The sequence below is a fragment of the Chiloscyllium plagiosum genome, unplaced genomic scaffold (genome assembly GCF_037043375.1).
Source record: "Chiloscyllium plagiosum isolate Xiang-an unplaced genomic scaffold, Cpla_swu_hap1 HiC_scaffold_35, whole genome shotgun sequence".
Classification (NCBI taxonomy): Eukaryota; Metazoa; Chordata; class Chondrichthyes; order Orectolobiformes; family Hemiscylliidae; genus Chiloscyllium; species Chiloscyllium plagiosum.
In genome coordinates this window covers 33,118,823-33,137,817 of record NW_028270173.1, presented here as the reverse complement: position 1 = coordinate 33,137,817, position 18,995 = coordinate 33,118,823, and the positions used below count along the sequence as shown (strand labels likewise).

At 50.1% G+C, this 18,995-nt stretch overlaps 1 protein-coding gene across 5 annotated transcripts in view; it reads right to left on the bottom strand.

The window, feature by feature from the left end:
• The window catches only part of LOC122541250 (ral guanine nucleotide dissociation stimulator-like), a 217,338-nt gene that overhangs the window by 82,750 nt on the left and 115,593 nt on the right, over window positions 1-18,995 (bottom strand). For all 5 annotated transcript variants that reach the window (XM_087979491.1, XM_087979488.1, XM_087979490.1 and 2 more), the window contains exons 2-3: window positions 10,934-11,041; window positions 5,630-5,823 (exon numbers count right to left, since the gene is read on the bottom strand). In XM_087979491.1, the coding sequence (XP_087835617.1) occupies window positions 5,630-5,823; window positions 10,934-11,041 (302 nt within the window). The remainder of the gene's footprint in view (window positions 1-5,629; window positions 5,824-10,933; window positions 11,042-18,995) is intronic.

Genomic DNA, 18,995 nt, shown 5'->3' with positions numbered 1-18,995 from the left:
GGGCGAGTCCAAAACTAGAGGGCATAGGTTTAGGGCGAGGGGGCAAGATATAAAAGGAACATAAGGGGCAACGTTTTCACACAGAGGATGGTATGTGTTTGGAATGAGCTGCCGGAGGAAGTGGTGGAGGCTGGTACAATTACAGCATTTAAAAGGCATCTGGATGGGTATATGAATAGGAAGGGTTTGGAGGGATATGGGCCGGGTGCTAGCAGGTGGGACTGGAGAAATGTAGGATATCTGGTCGGCATGGACAGGTTGGACCGAAGGGTCTGTTTCCGTATCATACATCTCTATGAATCTACGAGTCGGGTCAGCTATCAGACCCTCTCAGTGCCTCAAATGCATGTGACCATAGCCCTGTATAAGTAAGAGTTGTCTTGGGTCTCTTTCTCATAATTGCAGGGAATGCCAACTTTCAGAGGTTTGTTGTTATTCATGTGGAAAGACTGCACAGAAATTCTTCAGTATGTACATAAAGTTCGCTTTTAATGAATAAAGTATATTTTTGCAATAGAAGGAAAATCACTTGGCACCATTCTGAGGAAGGAGAAAACGAGGACTGCAGATGCTGGAGATCAGACTCGAGAGTGTGGCGCTGGCAAAGCACAGCCGGTCAGGCCGCATCCGAGGGGCAGGAGAGTCAACGTTTCAGGCATATCAGGAATCTGATGAAGGGCTTATGCCCGAAAAGTCGATTCTCCTGCTTCTCGGATGCTGCCTGACCAGCTGTGCTTTTCCAGCACCGCACTCTCGACGCCATTCTGAGGAAGAACAAGGGCACTATTCCTGACCTCTTGATAACTTAGTTCCACCTTGATGAAAATCGCTGCAGCGAATGGTCCAACTGCAGATTTGTGGGTTCATGCTTTGTACAACCAGGTCTGCTGGGCCCCCTGAAATGCAGCAGTGACCACACTTCTGACCTGACGGCACAGTGGCTCTGTGGTTAGCGCTGTTGCATCACAGTGTCACGGACCCAGGTTCGATTCCAGCCTTGGGCGACTGTCTGTGTGGAGTTTGCACATTCTCCCTGTGTCTGCGTGGGTTTTCTCCGGGTGCTCTGGTTTCCTCTCACAGTCCAAAGATGTGCAGGGCAGGTGAATTGGCCATGTTAAATTACCCATAGTGTTATGGTGCATTAGTTAGAGGGAAACGGGTCTGGGTGGGTTATTCTTCAGAGAGTTGGTGTGGACTTGTTGGGCCGAATGGCCTGTTTGCACACTGTAGGGAATCTAATCTGACATAGAGACAGCTGCAAAGCACTCGAGGACCTCTTAAGGTCATGAAAGGTGCTATGACCGAATTTGAATTTTACTCTCTGGATCCTTCCTCCCTTGCCCTTCCCTCTCACTCCACCCTCTCCCACCAACCCCACCTCCTGCCATGTATTCACCACCCCCCTCCCCACCTTCCGTTCTCCGATGCCTAACATTCCGTAAAGGTCTTGGCTTTATCTCTCTGCGTTCCCACCTTGATGAGTTGCGGGCATGACGTCGAACTCTTCTTCCGTCCCCTTCGCCCTCCGCGCCCACCTCTTTGAGGCAAGAGCCCTCTCCCTATCCCACAATCCCCATTCGCCCAGCTCCAACACTCGCCCTCCACCTGCACCCTCTCTCTGGCCTTTGACCTGCATCACGAACTGTCGCCGTGACATTGGTCGCCTTAATTTCTCTGCACACTCCCCACCCCCCACCCACCCATTCCAACCGACGAACTGACTGCATGCTGTGTGATTAGATCCATCCCTGACTTTGTTATTAAGCTTGCTGGCGGTGTGGTTTGGTGAATTTTTTCTTTAATTTATTCATAGGATGAGGGCGTCATTGGTTAGGCCCAGCATTTATTGCCCATCCCTAATGGCCCAGAGGGCATTAAGAGTCAACTACGTTGCTGTGGGTCTGGAGTCACATGTCGGCCAGACCTGGTAAGGATGGCAGTTTCTCTCCGTAATGGACATTAGTGAACCCAATGGGTTTTTCCAACAAATGATAATGGATTCATGGTCATCATTAGACTCTAAATTCCAGATATTGGATTCAAACCCCACCTTCTGCCATGCAAGATTTGAACCTGGGTCCCCGGGATGTTATTTGAGTCTCTGGATTAACAGAGACTGTGATAATACCACTAGGCCATTGCCTTCCCGACTGACCTCTACAGCACCAGCTCTCAAATACCTCCTCCTATCTCCCCCTGCTCCATAACCCCACCGTGGCACACCAGGTCATTGGGTCCACAACATTCACTGACCTCATTTCACCTGAGAATGCGATAGGGCGATGAAAGTGAGGGGTGATGGTGATGGGTCAGAGATGGGCGGATAGGTGGGAAGGAAGATGGACAGGTAGGACAGTTCAAGAGGGAGGTGCCGAATTGGAAGGTTGGATCTGGGATAAGGTGGGATGGAGGGGAAAGGAAGGAACTGGTGAAATCGACATTGATTCCATGGGGTTGGAGGGTCCCAAGGCTGAAGATGAGGCGTTCTTCCTCCAGGCGTCGGGTGGTTAGGGTTTAGTGGTGGAGGAGGCCCAGGACTTGCATGTCCTTGGGGGAGTGGGAGGGGGAGTTGAAATGTTTGACCACAGGGCGGTGGGGTTGTTTAGTGTGTTGTGTCCCAGAGATATTCTCTGAAACATTCCGCAAGTTGGCTTCCTGTCTCCCCAGTGTAAAGGAGACCACATCGAGAGCAACGGACACAGTAGATGACATTTGTGGAAGTGCAGGTAAATCTCTGTTAGATGAGGAAGGATAATGTAAAAGGCAACTGTTATCCTGGGCAGACACCCCAAACAACTTATCTACTAAACCAAAGAGGGGCCTAGACAGAACGGTCATGCTACACAAAGAACCAAACAAGAGCAAGCCATCCAAATGATTGACACTGTTTCAAAGTATTCAGGGAGTCTCCCTGATTGACCAGAACTGCAAGTTGTTGTGGTTGTGTTCGCCGAGCTGGGAATTTGTGTTGCAGACGTTTCGTCCCCTGTCTAGGTGACATCCTCAGTGCTTGGGAGCCTCCTGTGAAGCGCTTCTGTGATCTTTCCTCCGGCATTTGTAGTGATTATAAATCACTCCCAAGCACTGAGGATGTCACCTAGACAGGGGACGAAATGTCTGCAACACAAATTCCCAGCTCGGCGAACAGAACCACAACAACGAGCACCCGAGCTACAAATCCTCTCCCAAACTTTGAATAACTACAAGTTGTATAAAACCATCCACAAATAAAGAGAGAGAGAGAGATGAGAGAGAGAGGACTCGATTGGGTTGGGATATCTGGTCGGCATGGACGGGTTGGACTGAAGGGTCTGTTTCCATGCTGTACATCTCTGTGACTCTATGAGATGAGATAAAGAGAGAGAGAGAGAGAGATAAATGTGTGTGTATAAGAGAGAGAGAGAAACAGACAGAGAGAAAGAGAGAGAGAGAGAGAGAGAGAGAGAGAAGTTTGCAGTCCCACAGAGACAGAGAGGAAATTTACAAGAGACTCAGGAAATATTGTAAGCTTAATGGGTTGAATAGGATGAATGACAGTATTGTTTAGGAGTAAAAGCAATTGTAACTTGCTTCCTAACAAAGTTGGGACTGTTTTGCATTGGTACCAGTTTGTTTCCGTCGTGATTTGACCGCTCCAAATTATGGGATACCTGGGAAAATACATTCACAACGTTCTGATCACAGTTGTCTGACTTGGTTAATGAGGGACCAGACAACATACTCTCATCCATTCTCCCAGTCACCCTGACCGTTCTGATAATGATGCCAACTTTGACAAGGGGGGGGCCTCTGCATTGTCACCGACCAAGGATTCCCCAGCACTGCGGGTGACAGGGCGATCTGACCCATCTCCCACACCTCTGCCTTCACCCCCCCCTCTCTTCCCTCTCACAACAGTGATGGGCTCCCCCTTGGCTTCCCCTACCATCCCACCAGCATCCACTTCCAAAGAATCATTAGCTGCCATTTCCGCCACCTCCAGCGAGACACATATTCCCCTCCCTTGTGAGCCTTCTGCAGGGGTCATTTCCTCTGGGTCATTCTCGCCCATTCCGAACATCCCCCCCCACCGGCACAGCGCCTTCCCCTGTAACACCTGCCCATTTACCTCCCCCCTCCTCAGTATCCAAGGGCCCAAACATACTTTCCAGCGAAAGCAGCAATTCAGCTGCACTGCTCACAATCCTGACCAACAGCATTCACTGCTCACAAAATGACCCCCTCTACACTGGAGAGATGAAACACTGACTGGGTGAATTCTTCTCAGAACATCGACGTTCTGCGAGCCAAAAGGACCCTGAGCTTTCCAATTTTAGATTAGATTACTTACAGTGTGGAAGCAGGCCCTTCGGCCCAACTAGTCCACACCGACCCTCTGAAGAGCAACCCACCCAGACCCATTCCTCTACATTTACCCCTTCACCTAACACTACGGGCAATTTACCACAGCCAATCCACCTAACCTGCACATCTTTGGACTGTGTGAGGAAACCGGAGCAAACCCACACAGACACGGGGAGAACGTGCAAACTCTACACAGACGGTTGCCTGAGGCAGGAATTGAACCCGGGTCTCTGGCGCTGTGAGGCAGCAGTGCTAACCACTGTGCCACCGTGCCGCCCACTTTCCTGCTACTTTAACAGCCTACCTTGTTTGCTGGCCAACATCTCTGCCTCGGGCTTGCTGCAGTGCTCCAGGGAAGCTCAGCGCAAGCTGGAAGAACAGCACCTCGTTTTCCGCTTGGGGAACCCCGCAGGCTCCTGGACTCGATATCGAGTTCAACAGTTTTGGGACCTGAGCATTTTCTCCCATGTCCTGACGCCAACCCCCACACACACCAGGCCTTGTTGTCACATTGTCTGCTATTACACATACCCCATAGTTAGCCACTAATCCAAGACCATAAGACATAGGAGCAGAAATGAGGCCATTCAGCCCATTGAGTCTGCTCCACCATTCAATCCTGGCTGAGACGTTTCTCAAACCCCATAACCCTTGATATCTATCTCAGTCTTAAATCTACTCAATGACCTGACCTCCCCAACCTTCTGTGGTAATGAATTCCACAGATTCACTACTCTCTGGTTGAAGACGTTTCTCTTTATCTCTGTTCTCAAATGTCTCTCCTTTACTCTAAGGCTGTGCTCTGGGTCTTGGTCTCTCCTAACAATGGAAGCATCTTCCCGACATCCACTCTGTCCAAGCCATTCATTATTCTGTATGCTTCAATTTGATCCCCCTCATCCTTCTGTTAAGTATGGAGCGAGAGTCCTTAAACATTCCTCATATGTTAGAATCCCCATTAGCAATCCCCATTAACAGCTATTGACTCTTCCAGCCAGATCATCATCCACTCCTTGGTCTGTCCAAATGATTCTCTCTCTCTCTCAATCTCTCTCTGGGCTCTATCTCCCATCTATTGTTTCCTCCTCCTCCCTCCCCACCTTCTGTACAAACACCAACCCTTTGCCAAGCTGCCGTCAGCGCCGAGGAAGAGTCACTCGATCCCCGAAAGCGTTAGCCCTGGCTCCTCCCCGCAGGCCTGCCAAGCTTCGCCAGAAATCCGCAGTCCCCTCCGTTTCTCAAATCTGATTCGCCTCTCCCCTCCGGCCGGGGAGAGGTCGCCTACCTGGTGAGGAGCAGGTCGAGAACCTCCTGGGTGGTGGTGAAGGCCCGGTACGTGGCGAGGAAGACCGAGACGTAGGACGAGTCACCGCAGTCCAAGGACTCGAGCAGGTGCTGCACTATCTTCGCCAGCGTTCCGAACTTGAGGGAGCGGTTTTTAACCGTCTCGCACGTGGTGCCCACCAACTCGTTTTCCATCTGCAAGGGCGACAGGGCGGATCATAAAATGACACCGTGCAGAGGGGGCTGACCCCTCGGTCGCGTCAGTGCCAGCGAGCGCCTGCAGGGGGTGCTGCTCCCCGTACCACTAAGGTTGGGGGAGGGAGTTTACTGCCCCTTCCACGCCGTGACCAAGCAAGTCCCGCTCCTCATGCCCACGTGACCACAGCTAATTACTCTCTCTGGAGTCTGAGGCCCAGAGAGTCAGCTCTTTGGGAAATGGCACTGCTCACTGTGTGTCTCGGTGAAGGGGTTTGCAGGAGGTCACCACGGAAACAGAGAAAACAGGAGCTGCAGAAGGCCATTCAGCCCCTTGAACCCGCTCCATCATCCAATACGATCATAGCGGGTCATCCAACTCAGTCCCCTGATCCCACACTCTTCCCATGTACCCTTTGACCCCTTTAGCCCTATGAGTGATAAACACTAATGAGTCTCTTTTCCCCCCACAACTCCCTGCAAGGGCAGCACGGCGGCTCAGTGGTTAGCACTCCAGCCTCACAACGTCAGAGATCTGGGATCAATCCCACCCTCGGGCAGAGTGTCTGTGTGGAGTTTGCATGTTCTCCCTGGGTTTCCACCCAAAGATGTGCAAGTTAGGGGTGGATTGGCCCAAGCTAAGTCATCCAGGGACGTGCAGGCTGGGTGGGTTAGCCATGCAAGGTTACGGGGATGGGGTGGGCCAGAGTTGGATGCTCTTGAGAGGGTCGATGGGCCAAATGGTCTGCTTCCACAGTGCAGGGATTCTATGAGAGAGACCCGTTTTATGGGGGAGTGTTGGAAGCTATGGTAGGACCCTCTGACCACACTTTTTGACTCTGATCTGCAGTCCTCCCTTTCCCCAGAACATGTGTGCAGAGTGGAGAAGCCAGCTTTCAGTCTCACCTCAATACGTCATGATGTGGAGGCGCCCGGTGTTGGACTCGGGTGGACAAAGTTAAAAATCACACAACACCAGGTTATAGTCCAACAGGTTTATTTGGAAGTACTAGCTCCGAAAGCTAGTGCTTCCAAATAAACCTGGTGTTGTGTGATTTTCAACCTCCTCCCCAATCCAACCTCACAAGGCTCAGATTTATATACAGCTGCCTGCATTGATTAAATTGCATTGAATCATCCATCTCCACTCATTTTACTGCTTGACTCACATTGCTCTAATTGAGAAAAGGTCCTCACACTCCATTCGCGCCCCCCCCCCCCCCTCCCCCACCAATGTCCTCCACGGGTCATTTTGCTATAATGGAACAGTTCTGTTCCTGTTGTGGAAAATCGCATTGTCAAAGATCACTAATAAAAGATGGCTATACCCATTCAGTAGAACGCTCGCATTATCCAAACGGCGTGCACGATTCGTCATCCGCATTACAGCGAATACACCAGATGAAACGTGCATGACAGCAGAACAACCTGCTGTGAAACTTGAAAGGGTTCAGAAAAGATTTACAAGGATGTTGCCAGGTCGGAGGATTTGAGCTACAGGGAGAGGCTGAGTTTTCCCTGGAGTGTTGGAGGCTGAGGGGTGATCCGACAGACGTTTATAAAATCATGAGGAGCATGGATAGGGTGAACAGACAAAGTCTTTTTTCTGGTGTGGGGAAGTCCAGACCGTGAGGGTGAGAGGGGAAAGATATAAAAGAAACCGAAGGGGCAACGTTTTCACACAGAGGGTGGTATGTGTATGGAATGAGCTGCCAGAGGATGTGGTGGAGGCTGGTACAATTACAGCATTTAAAAGGCATCTGGATGGGTATATGAATAGTAAGGATTCGGAGGGATATGGGCCGGGTGCTGGCGGGTGGGTCTAGATTGGGTTGGGCTATCTGGCCGGTATGGATGGGGTGGACCGAAGGGTCTGTTTCCATGCTGTACATCTATGACCCTATGACCTGTGCTTGTCTCCTCCTTTTCTCCGTAACCAGCGCCAGTTCCAAAAACCCTCTACGATATCTGTGCCCCGCTCGGTCTCTGTCCTGAGCCGTTTATCCCAGGTTTCAATCAATCCGACACTGGCTGGCGTTTCCGCAGCAACCCTGGCCACAAGCATTGGAACCGTTCCCCTGCCCACCCCACGTGCTCTCTCGACCTAGATTCCCTCTAGCGTTCTGGTGAAAAAATCCCTCCTCAAACCCCTGACAGTGCTTTTCATTACCTCCCTGGTGAACTGCCTTGGGAGGACGTTAAATGCACATAAAACAATCAGCGGCTGACGTCCACACAACAGAGAAATGGCCTCAGGCTGAGCCGCAAGTCTTTAATTACATTTTAAGGATCAAATCCCTTGACAGTTAAGAGAGCTCTTTCAGCGGATGCAGAACAGGGGGTGACCGAAAGGCGATGAGCTGCGATGAATCAAGTCTATATCCACTGGGTGGGAAATCAAATGCCAGTCTGCACAGCATGGTTTTTCCAAACAAAAGGGGAAGCAAATTTAAAGTAGGGGGACAGGGTGGTTATCCAGAGCGGATATAAGGTCTTGTTGGCACAACAGGACAGAGTTTGATCGCTGCTGAGTTTGCCTCACCAGTTGCTAATCCTGGCACAGACTTGATCTGATATCTGTGACCCCCCCCCCGCCACCCTCCTCAAGTCGTTTCTTTTACTGATGCTTGCTGTTTGTCCATCCTTCCCAAACAGCCCCAGATGCAGCGGAGGGCCTTTTACCTTCAGCAGTGCTGAATGAGATGATAATTACCCAAATGATCCAGTCTCGTTTCAATCGTCAGCCCTGCCATCCCAGGAATTAGTCTGGTAAACCTTCACTGCACTCCCTCCACAGCCAGGAACATCCTTCCTCAGATACGGAGACAAAACCTGCACACAGTATTCCACGTGTGGTCTCAGCAATTGCCAGCAAGACATCCTTGCTCCTGTACCTGACTGCTCTTCACTGCCCACCGCGCCTTACATTCAAGCAAGTGATAATTCCCTGTCATTTGAATAAGACGTGGGGCATGCCGTGCTGAAGGATTTAAAAGACTTTTGTTACAGCTCCTGGTGACCAAGTATATTTGAATGAGCAGCACTCCAGTGTAGGAGTTGGGAGGTCGTGTTGCAGATGTTCAGGACATTGGTTAGGCCACTTTTGGAATACTGCATTCAATTCCCTGCTATAGGAAGGATGTGGAGAAACTTGAAAGGGTGCAGTAAAGATCGACGAGGATGTTGCCAGGGTTGGAGCTATAGGGAGAGGCTGAATAGGCCTCCACCTTTCTGAGTCCACTTGCAGCCTGACTGAAGAGTCTAACATGTAATGGAATTGGGGGTGGTATACTGATATAGATAGAGAACTGGGTGGCAGACAGGAAACAGTAGGAACAAATGCATCTTTTTCTGAGTGATTAGATTAGATTAGATTCCCTACAGTATGGAAACAGGCCATTCGGCCCAACCAGTCCACACCGACCCTCTGAAGAGTAACCCACCCAGACCCATTTCCCGCTGAGTAATGCATTTAACACTGCGGGGCAATTTAGCATGGCCAATTCGCACATCTGTGGACTGTGGGAGGAAACCGGAGCACCTGGAGGAAACCCACGCAGACACTGGGAGAATGTGCAAACTCCACACAGACAGTCGCCCCGAGGCTGGAATCGAACCTAGATGCTGTGAGGCAGCAGTGCTAACCACTGAGCCACCATGAGTGGCAGGCAGTGACTAACTGGGTACCACAGGGATCAGTACTCGAGCCTGAGCTAATCATAATAATATATTAATAACTTAGATGAGGCAGGGATCTAATTGAAACTTACAGAATACTGAAAGGCCTGGACATAGTGGATATTGGGAAGATGTCTCCATTGGTAGGACAGACCAGGACCCAAGGACACAGCCATAGAGTAAAGGCAAGACCTTTTAGAACTGAGATAAGGAGAAACTTCTTTAGCCAGAGAGTGGGGAATGTATGGAATTCACTGCCACAGAAGACTGGGGAGGTCAGGTCATGAAGTATATTTAAGATGGAGATAGATAGTTTCTTGATTGTTTAGGGGATCAAAGGTTTATGGGAAAAAAGCAGGAGAATGGGGTTGAAAAGCCGATCAGCTGTGCTTGAGTGGCGGAGCAGACTCGATGGGCTGAATAGCCTTATTTCTGCTCCGATGTCTTATGGAACTGAATGGGCTACCTCCACGTTAGCTGACCACACAAAGCTGGGTGAGCTGTGAGGTGGTTGGCAGAGATGCATCAGTGTGACTTAGGCCAAGCTACGTGAGTGGGGTGGACACACGGCAGGTGAAATAATAATGCGGATAAATGCGAGGTTATCCACTTTGGGAGCGAAAGGTAGATCGTTGTCTGATTGGTGACGGATCGAGAAACGGGGAGGTGCAACAAAACCTGGGTGCCCTTGTACACCACGCGCTGAGAGTAAGGTGCGATAGGCAGTGAAGAGCAGTCGGGTACAGGAGCAAGGATGTCTTGCTGGCAATTGCTGAGACCACACGTGGAATACTGTGTACAGGTTTTGTCTCCGTATCTGAGGAAGGATGTTCCTGGCTGTGGAGGGAGGCCAGTGAAGGTTCACTGGACTAACTCCTGGGATGGCAGGGGTGAAGAGAGACTGGATCATTTAGGGTTACATTCAGTCGAATTTAGAGAAAAATATAAGGGGGAGGCAGAGTCTCTTCGAAATCTCTAAACTTCAATCGGACTAGGCAGGGTAAATACAGGAAGGAAATTCCCAATGGGACTCTCCTACCCCAGGGGAACAGACCACATCTATTCACCCTGTCCATGCCCCTCATGATTTTATAAACCTATATAAGGTCACCCCTCAGCCTCCGCCGCTCCAGGGAAAAACAGCCCCAGCCTATTCAGCCTCTCCCGATAGCTCTCCAACCCCGGCAGCAACCTCGTCAATCTTTCCTTGCAGGTTTGACAACAGCTTACCAGCCAGAAGAGCAGTTCGGGATAGGAAGCCATGACTGCTCGATGGGCTGCTGCTCAGGCAGCCTGTTCTGGTTCTGGCTGGTAAACAGGAGCACAGGGGTAGTTCTACCAGCCAGGGGTGCCTGAGGTCAAATGGATAACCAGCATGGGCTGGATATCCCAACACCGAGCGCAAGGGACTCAGCCGAGAAGATTTGCTTACCCCCAGCCATTGCTGCCCCTTGCTCGCCGCCTGTTGAAGCTGCACTTGCCGCTGTGACACTGAATAAACGGCCCCGTCCACTGTCTCCTCGCTGAGGCTCTGTGGGGACTGCAAAAAAAGGGGAGCCAGGTTACTCACATAGCAACAACTTACATTCTCACATCGCCCCAAAGGCCATGAAATGCACCCCACCGACCCACCCGCCAACACATTCCCATAATGCAGCTAACCTGCACATCCCCGAACACCGTGGGCAATTCAGTAAGGCCTATTTAGAGTCATAGAGTCATAGAGATGTACAGCATGGAAACAGACCCTTCGATCCATGCTGACCAGATATCCCAACCCAATCTAGTCCCACCCGCCAGCACCCAGCCCATATCCCTCCAAACCCTTCCTATTCATATACGCATCCAAATTCCTCTAAAATGTTGCAATTGTACCAGCCTTCACCACATCCTCTGGCAACTCATTCCATACACGTACTACCCTCTGTGTGAAATAGTTGCCCCTTAGGTCTCTTTTATATCTTTCCTCTCTCACCCGAAACCTATGCCCTCTAGTTCTGGACTCCCTGACGCCAGGGAAAAGACTTTGTCTATTTATTCCATCCACGCCCCTCATAATTTTATAAACCTCTGTAAGGTCACCCCTCAGCCTCCGATGCTCCAGGGAAAATAGCCCCAGCCTGTTCAGCCTCTCCCTGTAGCTCAGATCCTCCAACCCTGGCAACATCCTTGTAAATCTTTTCTGAACCCTTTCAAGTTTCACAACATCTTTCTGATAGGAAGGAGACCAGAATTGCACGCAATATTCCAATAGTGGCCTAACCAATGTCCTGTACAGCCACAACATGACCGCCCAACTCCTGTACTCAATACTCTGACCAATAAAGGAAAGCATACCAAATGTCTTCTTCACTATCCTATCTACCTGTGACTCCACTTTCAAGGAGCTATGAACCTGCACTCCATGGTCTCTTTGTTCAGCAACACTCCCTAGGAGTGTTTAAGTGTATAAGTCCTGCTAAGATTTTCTTTCCCAAAATGCAGCACCTCACATTTATCTAAATTAAACTCCATTTGCCACTTCTCAGCCCATTGGCCCATCTGGTCCAGATCCTGTTGTAATCTGAGGTCACCCTCTTCGCTGTCCACTACACCTCCAATTTTGGTGTCATCTGCAAACGTACTAACTGTACCTCTTATGCTCGATTCCAAATCATTTATGTAAATTTGAAAGGGATTTGAAAGGGCTCAGAAAAGATTTACAAGGATGTTGCCAGGGTTGAAGGGTTTGTGCTACAGGGAGAGGCTAATAGGCTGGGGCTGTTTTACCTGGATGACCTTATAGAAAGATGTGTAAAAACATGAGGGATATGGACAGGGTGATTAGACAAGGTCTTTTCCCTGGGATGGGGGAGTCCAGAATGAGAGGGCATAGGTTTAGGGTGAGAGGGCAAAAATATAAAAGGGACCAAAAGGGCAACATTTTTACACAGAAGGTGGTGCGTGTAGGAGGTACAATTACAAGATTTAAAAGCCATCCGGATGGGTATATGAATAGGAAGGGTTCAGAGGGATATGGGCCAAGTGCTGGCAAATGGGATTAGATTAGGTTGGGTTATCTGGTCGGCTTGGATGAGTTGAATCAAAGGGCGTGTTTCCGTGCTGTACACCTCTGTGACTCTAGGACTTGCAGGCTTCCACGGTCCATCTCCAGGCATCTGGGGGCTCCAGTTGAAAATAATGTCTGCAGATGCTGGAGATCAGTGTCGAGAGCGTGGTGCTGGAAAATCACAGCCGGTCAGGCAGCATCCGAGGAGCAGGAGAATCGATGTTTTGGGCAAAAGCCCTTTCATCGGCCAATGGGGCTGAGAAATAAATGGGAGGGGAGGTGGGGCTGGGGGGGGGGGGAACAAGATAGCTGGGAATGTGATACCGAAGTGGAGGTGGGGTGTGATGGTGATAGGTCAGAGAGGAGGGTGGAGAGGATAGGTGGGAAGGAAGATGGACAGGTCAGGAGGGCAGTGCCGAGTTAAAAGATGGGGACTGGGAGAAGGTGGGGGGAGGGGAAATGGGGAAGCTGGTGAAATCCACATTGAACCCGTGTAGTTACAGGGTCCCAAGATGGAAGATGAGGCGTTAGTCCAGAGCTCTCTGAAAGTGGCCGGGTCAGTAGGAAGGCTGGTAAAGGAGGAGCAGGGCAGACTTGCCTTCATTGGCCAGGGAATGAGTTAGGATGTCATGTTGAGGGCACAGTGGCTCAGCAGTTAGCACTGCGGCCTCACAGCACCAGTGAGCCGGGTTCGATTCCAGCCTCGGGCAACTGTCTGTGTGGAGTTTGCACATTCTCCCTGTGTCTGCGTGGGTTTCCTCCGGGCGCTCCGGTTTCCTCACACAATCCAAAGGTGTGCAGGTTAGGGTAGATTGGCCATAGTGTTCAGGGGTGTGTAGGGTTAGGTGCATCAGTCAGGGGCAAATGTCATGTAAGAGGGTAGGGGTAACGGGTCTGGGTGGGTTACTGTTCGGAGGGTCGGTGTGGATTTGTTGGGCCGAATGGCCTGTCTTTCATGCTGTAGGGATTCTATTCTATGTGGCAGCTTTATAAGACTTTGGCCAGGTCACACTCAAGAGTATTGCATTCGATTCTGGTCACCACATGACGGGAAGGAGGTGGAGGCTTTGGAGAGAATGCAGAAGAGGTTTACCAGGATGCTGCCTGGATTAGAGGGTATGAGCTACGAGGAGAAGCTAGAAAAACTCAGGTAGCTTTCTCTGGAGCAGTGGAGGCTGAGGGAAGACTTGGTATGAAATTATGAGATGCACTGGTCAGGAATCCTTTTCCCTCAATGTCTAATGCTAGGGGTCATGCATTTAAGGTGAGAGGGGGAAAGCTCAAACGAGATGTGAGGGGCAGGTCTTTTTTGCAAAAAGAGTGGTAGGAATCTGGAACATACTGCCAGGGGTGGTGGTGAAGGCAGGGGTGTTTGGGGCACTTGTAGATAAGTACATGAATATGTAAAGAACAGGGGGATACGGACCAAGGGCAGGCAGGAGGGAACTGGTTTAATTTGGCGTCATGTTCCTATGCTGTTCTGTTCTATGTTTGACGTCAAACAATGAAATATTTTGACAAAGGGTTGGGATTTAAGGAATAGACTGAGGCAGAGAGGCTGGAGGGGGAATTCCAAAGCTTGGATCCGAGGCAGACGCCAGCGTCCAAAGTGCCGGGAATGCAGAGGGTTGGCAAGGGTCAGGAGCTGGAGATCACACCAAGAGCGAGGGGCGAGAGGGATCTGAAAACAATATTACGAGTTTTAAACTCAAGGAGAGACTTGACCGGGTGCTGGAGTAGGTCAGCGAGTCCAGTGGAGGTCAGGGACTCGATGAAAGTTAAGACACAGGCAACGACTAAGTATTTAAATGTGGGAGAGCAGCGAGGGGAGCGTTGGGACAGCCGAATGCAGAGGTAACAATGGTTTGGATGGGGAGGTCCGATAGTAGGAGGTGGGAGAGGAGTCCAGTGATGATAGAGAGGTGGAAATTAATGATGTAGTAACGAGACCCAGACATTTCTCCCAGATGTACATTTCGCTCCCGTACAGCAATGCACACGCACACATATACCTGTATACCAAAAGAATACATACTGAACCCCGCCCATATGAATAGTTGGCCCCACTGGTGAACAGGCCCTCTGTGTTAGAGCCTACCCCACGCAGGATCATGGAACAATAAAGCACAGGTACAGCAACGAGAGGCCACAGAGAGTCAATCCCACCACGACTCTGACGGAATCCCCCACTCCCCTCTTCCCAAGCCCCTCCACCCTCCAAGTCAAACCAGTCCGGAAAGTGCCCGCTGGAACCTCCCTCCTGTTGGAATGGTGCACTCCAGAACTGCTTTAAGGTAAATCATCAGTCACCACCTCATGAATAGCTGTGGTTCAGGAATCCTGCTCCAGCATGCCTCAGTGCCAGACTCAGCCGAAAGCGCCCCACCGTCTAATTCCACGTTAGACAAATGAAGGTGTTTCACAGGGACTCACTATCGAACAAAGTTTAACCAGAGACCGTCAGTCTAACACCTTGCTTAATTTCTTAGAACCCTGACAGTGTGGAGATAGGCCATTTGGCCTATCCAGTCCACACCAACCATCTGAAGGCATCCCATCCAGACCCACCCCCTCACCCAATCCCTGCAACCCTGCATTTCCTGTGGCTAACCCAACTAGCCTGCACACCAGATGGATTGGCCATGCTAAATCGCCTATAACCTGCACATCTTTGGACTGTGGGAGGAAACTGGAGCGAACCCACACAGATGCGGGGAGAACATGCAAATCCACATGGACAGTCATCCAAGGGTGGGATCGAATCCAGGTGCCTGGCACTGGGAGGCAGCAGTGCTAACCACTGAGCCACCAACCCTCCTGTCCTATTCACCCTTTCTCCCATAAACCTTCCATTTCTCTAAACACATTGGTTTCTAACCTGAACTATCCCTCTTTATGGGGTGGCTCAGTGGTTAGCACTACTACCTCCCAATGCCAGAGACCCGGGTTCGATTCCAGCCTCGAGCGACTGTCTATGTGGAGTTTGCACGTTCTCCCCATGTCTGCGTGGTTTCCCTCCAGGTGCTCCGGATTCCTCTCACAGTCCAAAGATGTGCAGGTTACATGAATTGGCCATGCTAAATTGTCCCATAGTGTTCAGTAGTGCATTAGTAAGGGGTAAATATAGGGTAAGGGAATGGGTTACTCTTCACAGGGGTCAGTATGGACTTGTTGGGCCAAAGGGCCCGTTTCCACACTGTATGGATTCTATGACACGTATTCAACCTCATCCATTGGACATAAACATGCAGCTGAAAAAGTGACAAAGACAGAAAGATAGTTTCTACCACCCCCAGCCCAGTGTCACAGAGGATTAGATTAGATTAGATTACTTACAGTGTGGAAACAGGCCCTTTGGCCCAACAAGTCCACACCGACCCTCTGAAGAGTAACCCACCCAGACCCATTTCCCTCTGACTAATGCACCTAACACGATGGGCAATTTAGCCTGGCCAATTCACCTGACCTGCACATCTTTGGACTGTGGGAGGAAACCAGAGCACCCGGAGGAAACCCACGCAGACATGGGGAGAATGTGCAAACTCCATACAGTCAACCGAGGCTGGAATCGAACCTGGGACACTAGTGCTGTGAGGCTGCAGTGCTAACCACTGTGCCGCCGTGCCGTCCACAAAGGATGATAATATCCAACTACTACGTTAGCTAAGAACAATCAGATGGGCCAATGGGCTGGGAAGCGGCAGATGAAGTTTAATTCAAATAAATGTGAGGTGCTACACTGTGGGAAAGAAAATCTCAGCAGGACTTATATACTTAATGGTAAGGTCCTAGGGAGTGTTGCTGAACAAAGAGACCTTGGAGTGCAGGTTCATAGCTCCTTGAAAGTGGAGTCTCAGGTAAATAGGATAGTGAAGAAGGCGTTTGGTATGCTTTCCTTTATTGGACAGTGTATTGAGTACAGGAGTTGGGGGGTCATGTTGCGGCTGTACAGGACATTGGTTAGGCCACTGTTGGAATATTGTGTACAATTCTGGTCTCCTTGCTATTGGAAAGATGTTGTGAAACTTGAAAGGGTTCAGAAAAGATTTACAAGGATGTTGCCAGGGTTGGAGGGTTTGAGCTACAGGGAAGGACTGAACAGTCTGGGGCTGTTTTCCCTGGAGCATCGGAGGCTGAGGGGTGACCTAATAGAGATTTATAAAATCATGAGGGGCATGGATAGGATAAATAGGCAAAGTCTTTTCCCTGGGGTGGGGGAGTCCAGAATTAGAGGGCATAGGCTCAGGGTGAGAGGGGAAAGATGTAAAAGAGACCTAAGGGGCAACATTTTCACTCAGTCAGTGGCACGTGTATGGAATGAGTTGCCAGAGGAAGTGGTGGAGGCTGGTACAATTACAACATTTAAGAGGCATCTGGATGGATGTAGGAATATGAAGGGTTTAGAGGGATTTGGGCCAAGTGCTGGCAAGTGGGACTAGATTGGGTTGGGATATCTGGTCGGTAGGGACGAGTTGGACCGAAGGGTATGTTTCCGTGCTGTACATCTCAATGACTCTATAACTAATGCATTACAAATCAAGAATCAAAGAATTTGCTGTAGTTCTGTTCGCCGAGCTGGAAGTTTTTGTTGCAAACGTTTCGTCCCCTGACTAGGTGACATCATCAGTGCTTGGGGAGCCTCCTGCGAAGCTTCGCCTAGCCAGGGGACGAAACGTTTGCAACAAAAACTTCCAGCTCGGCGAACAGAACCACAGCAACGAGCACCCGAGCTACAAATCTTCGCACAAACTTTGATCAAAGAATTTATAGGGGACTTGAGTCAAGCTACAGCAGTGTTCAGTGAAAATGCACATCCAGTCTTTCATCCAACTCTCCAGAAATACTGGAAATGATTTCTGTGACTGAACAGCATGTGATAGTCTGTGTAGGGCCAGACTGTCCTCCTTCTGCAACACCCTTAAGCATCAGCGTCCATGGGGCACTCCTTCCCACAAGAACGGAAAAACAAACTGGAAACAACAGAATGAAGCCTGAACTCTCAGCTCTGTGGCTGAAGTTACCCACTGCCCAGGCAGAATGCGAGCGCATTCAGATGGGCTTTGGCTGTAAGGAGGAGAACAGGCTGTGGTGGGGTTCCCAGGAAACCTGTTTCGCTATAACGTTCGCCTGTACCTCAACTGAAGGTGTAACGTGCACAGGCAGACAACTGTCTCCTCCATCCATTCTCAGACTGACAGAGATGACAGGCCTGAATCAATGCATCTGTGTTCAATCACAGTGCACGCACACATGTACCAACGTTCAATAACGTTCACTTGTGAAGGATTACAACGCCTTGCTTACTGTGTGCGTGCTTGGATGCAACGTGTAGCTGCATCAGGCTGAGCGGTGACCCTCCGCACGCGACCACTACGTACTGAGGTTCTACCTTGCCCCAGTGTGCGAGGGATGGGCCTGGCCTCGCTGCCACGGAACGCTCCGAGTAGTTGGACCATTCCGCATCTCCAATCCTCCGTGGAGAACTTGCAAAGTGAAGCTCCTTTTACCACAGCTCCATCAGGAAGTGGTCAGCACGAGACGCTTTGGGAAAAGGCGAGGGTGGATTCTGACGCATGGTTCCCCGAACCTGTCCCAGTCATTTGGCAGAACATCTCATCACCAGAACTTTCCAACAAACACCAAGACATCGCTCGGCTGGTGGTGAGAAGGGCACTGCCTGTCAGATCCTTCTGTACACCTGGTCGGACTACACTACCACACGCTGGCCTCAAAGCAGCTGCAGGGGGGTGGCTACAGACTGTCACACATCTCCCTGTGGAGTGTGCCTTTGTAAAGGGAGTCTGGAGGGAGGTGCAGTGGTTTATGTCGAGGTTTGTCCCGAGCAGCTCCGTGACTCCATGCTCTCCGGGACACACACCGAGACAAACGTCGCCTGCGCCTGGAGGACCGTCACCTCGGTGAAAGACGCTCCTTGTTCTCCCCTAAATGCGTCAGCCTTCCAGAGGAAGGAGTTGACCCCGACCGAGTGTTGTAGACCGGCACATCCCAAGGTCCAGGACTACGCACTGAGGGACACGTTAAAGCTTGGGGCAGCTGCTGCCAAGGGGCAGTGGGGAAAGACCACCATCTGGGGTCTTCCTACTGAAGGCAAATGGGGGTCTCTTTAATTATCAGACTATCCTGGTGCCTCAAATATATGTAAACAGTATCTTGCTTCAGTAGAAAATGCTTTTGGATTTGTTGAAACTGTGGAGAAAGTCAAAATCTAACGTTTGTTTATTTCTCCAAATGTAATGAATCAAACTGCTTCAGTGACTATGTACACATATGAAGTTTTTTTATGAATAACGTATATTTTTAAAATTAAAAATAACTAGATAGAGTTAACAGTTAATGTGCTCAGTGATGTTGTACTGGGTGTACTAAGTTACATTCCAGTTGGTTATTCACTGTGTGTGTAGCATGTATGTGGTATGTATCTAGG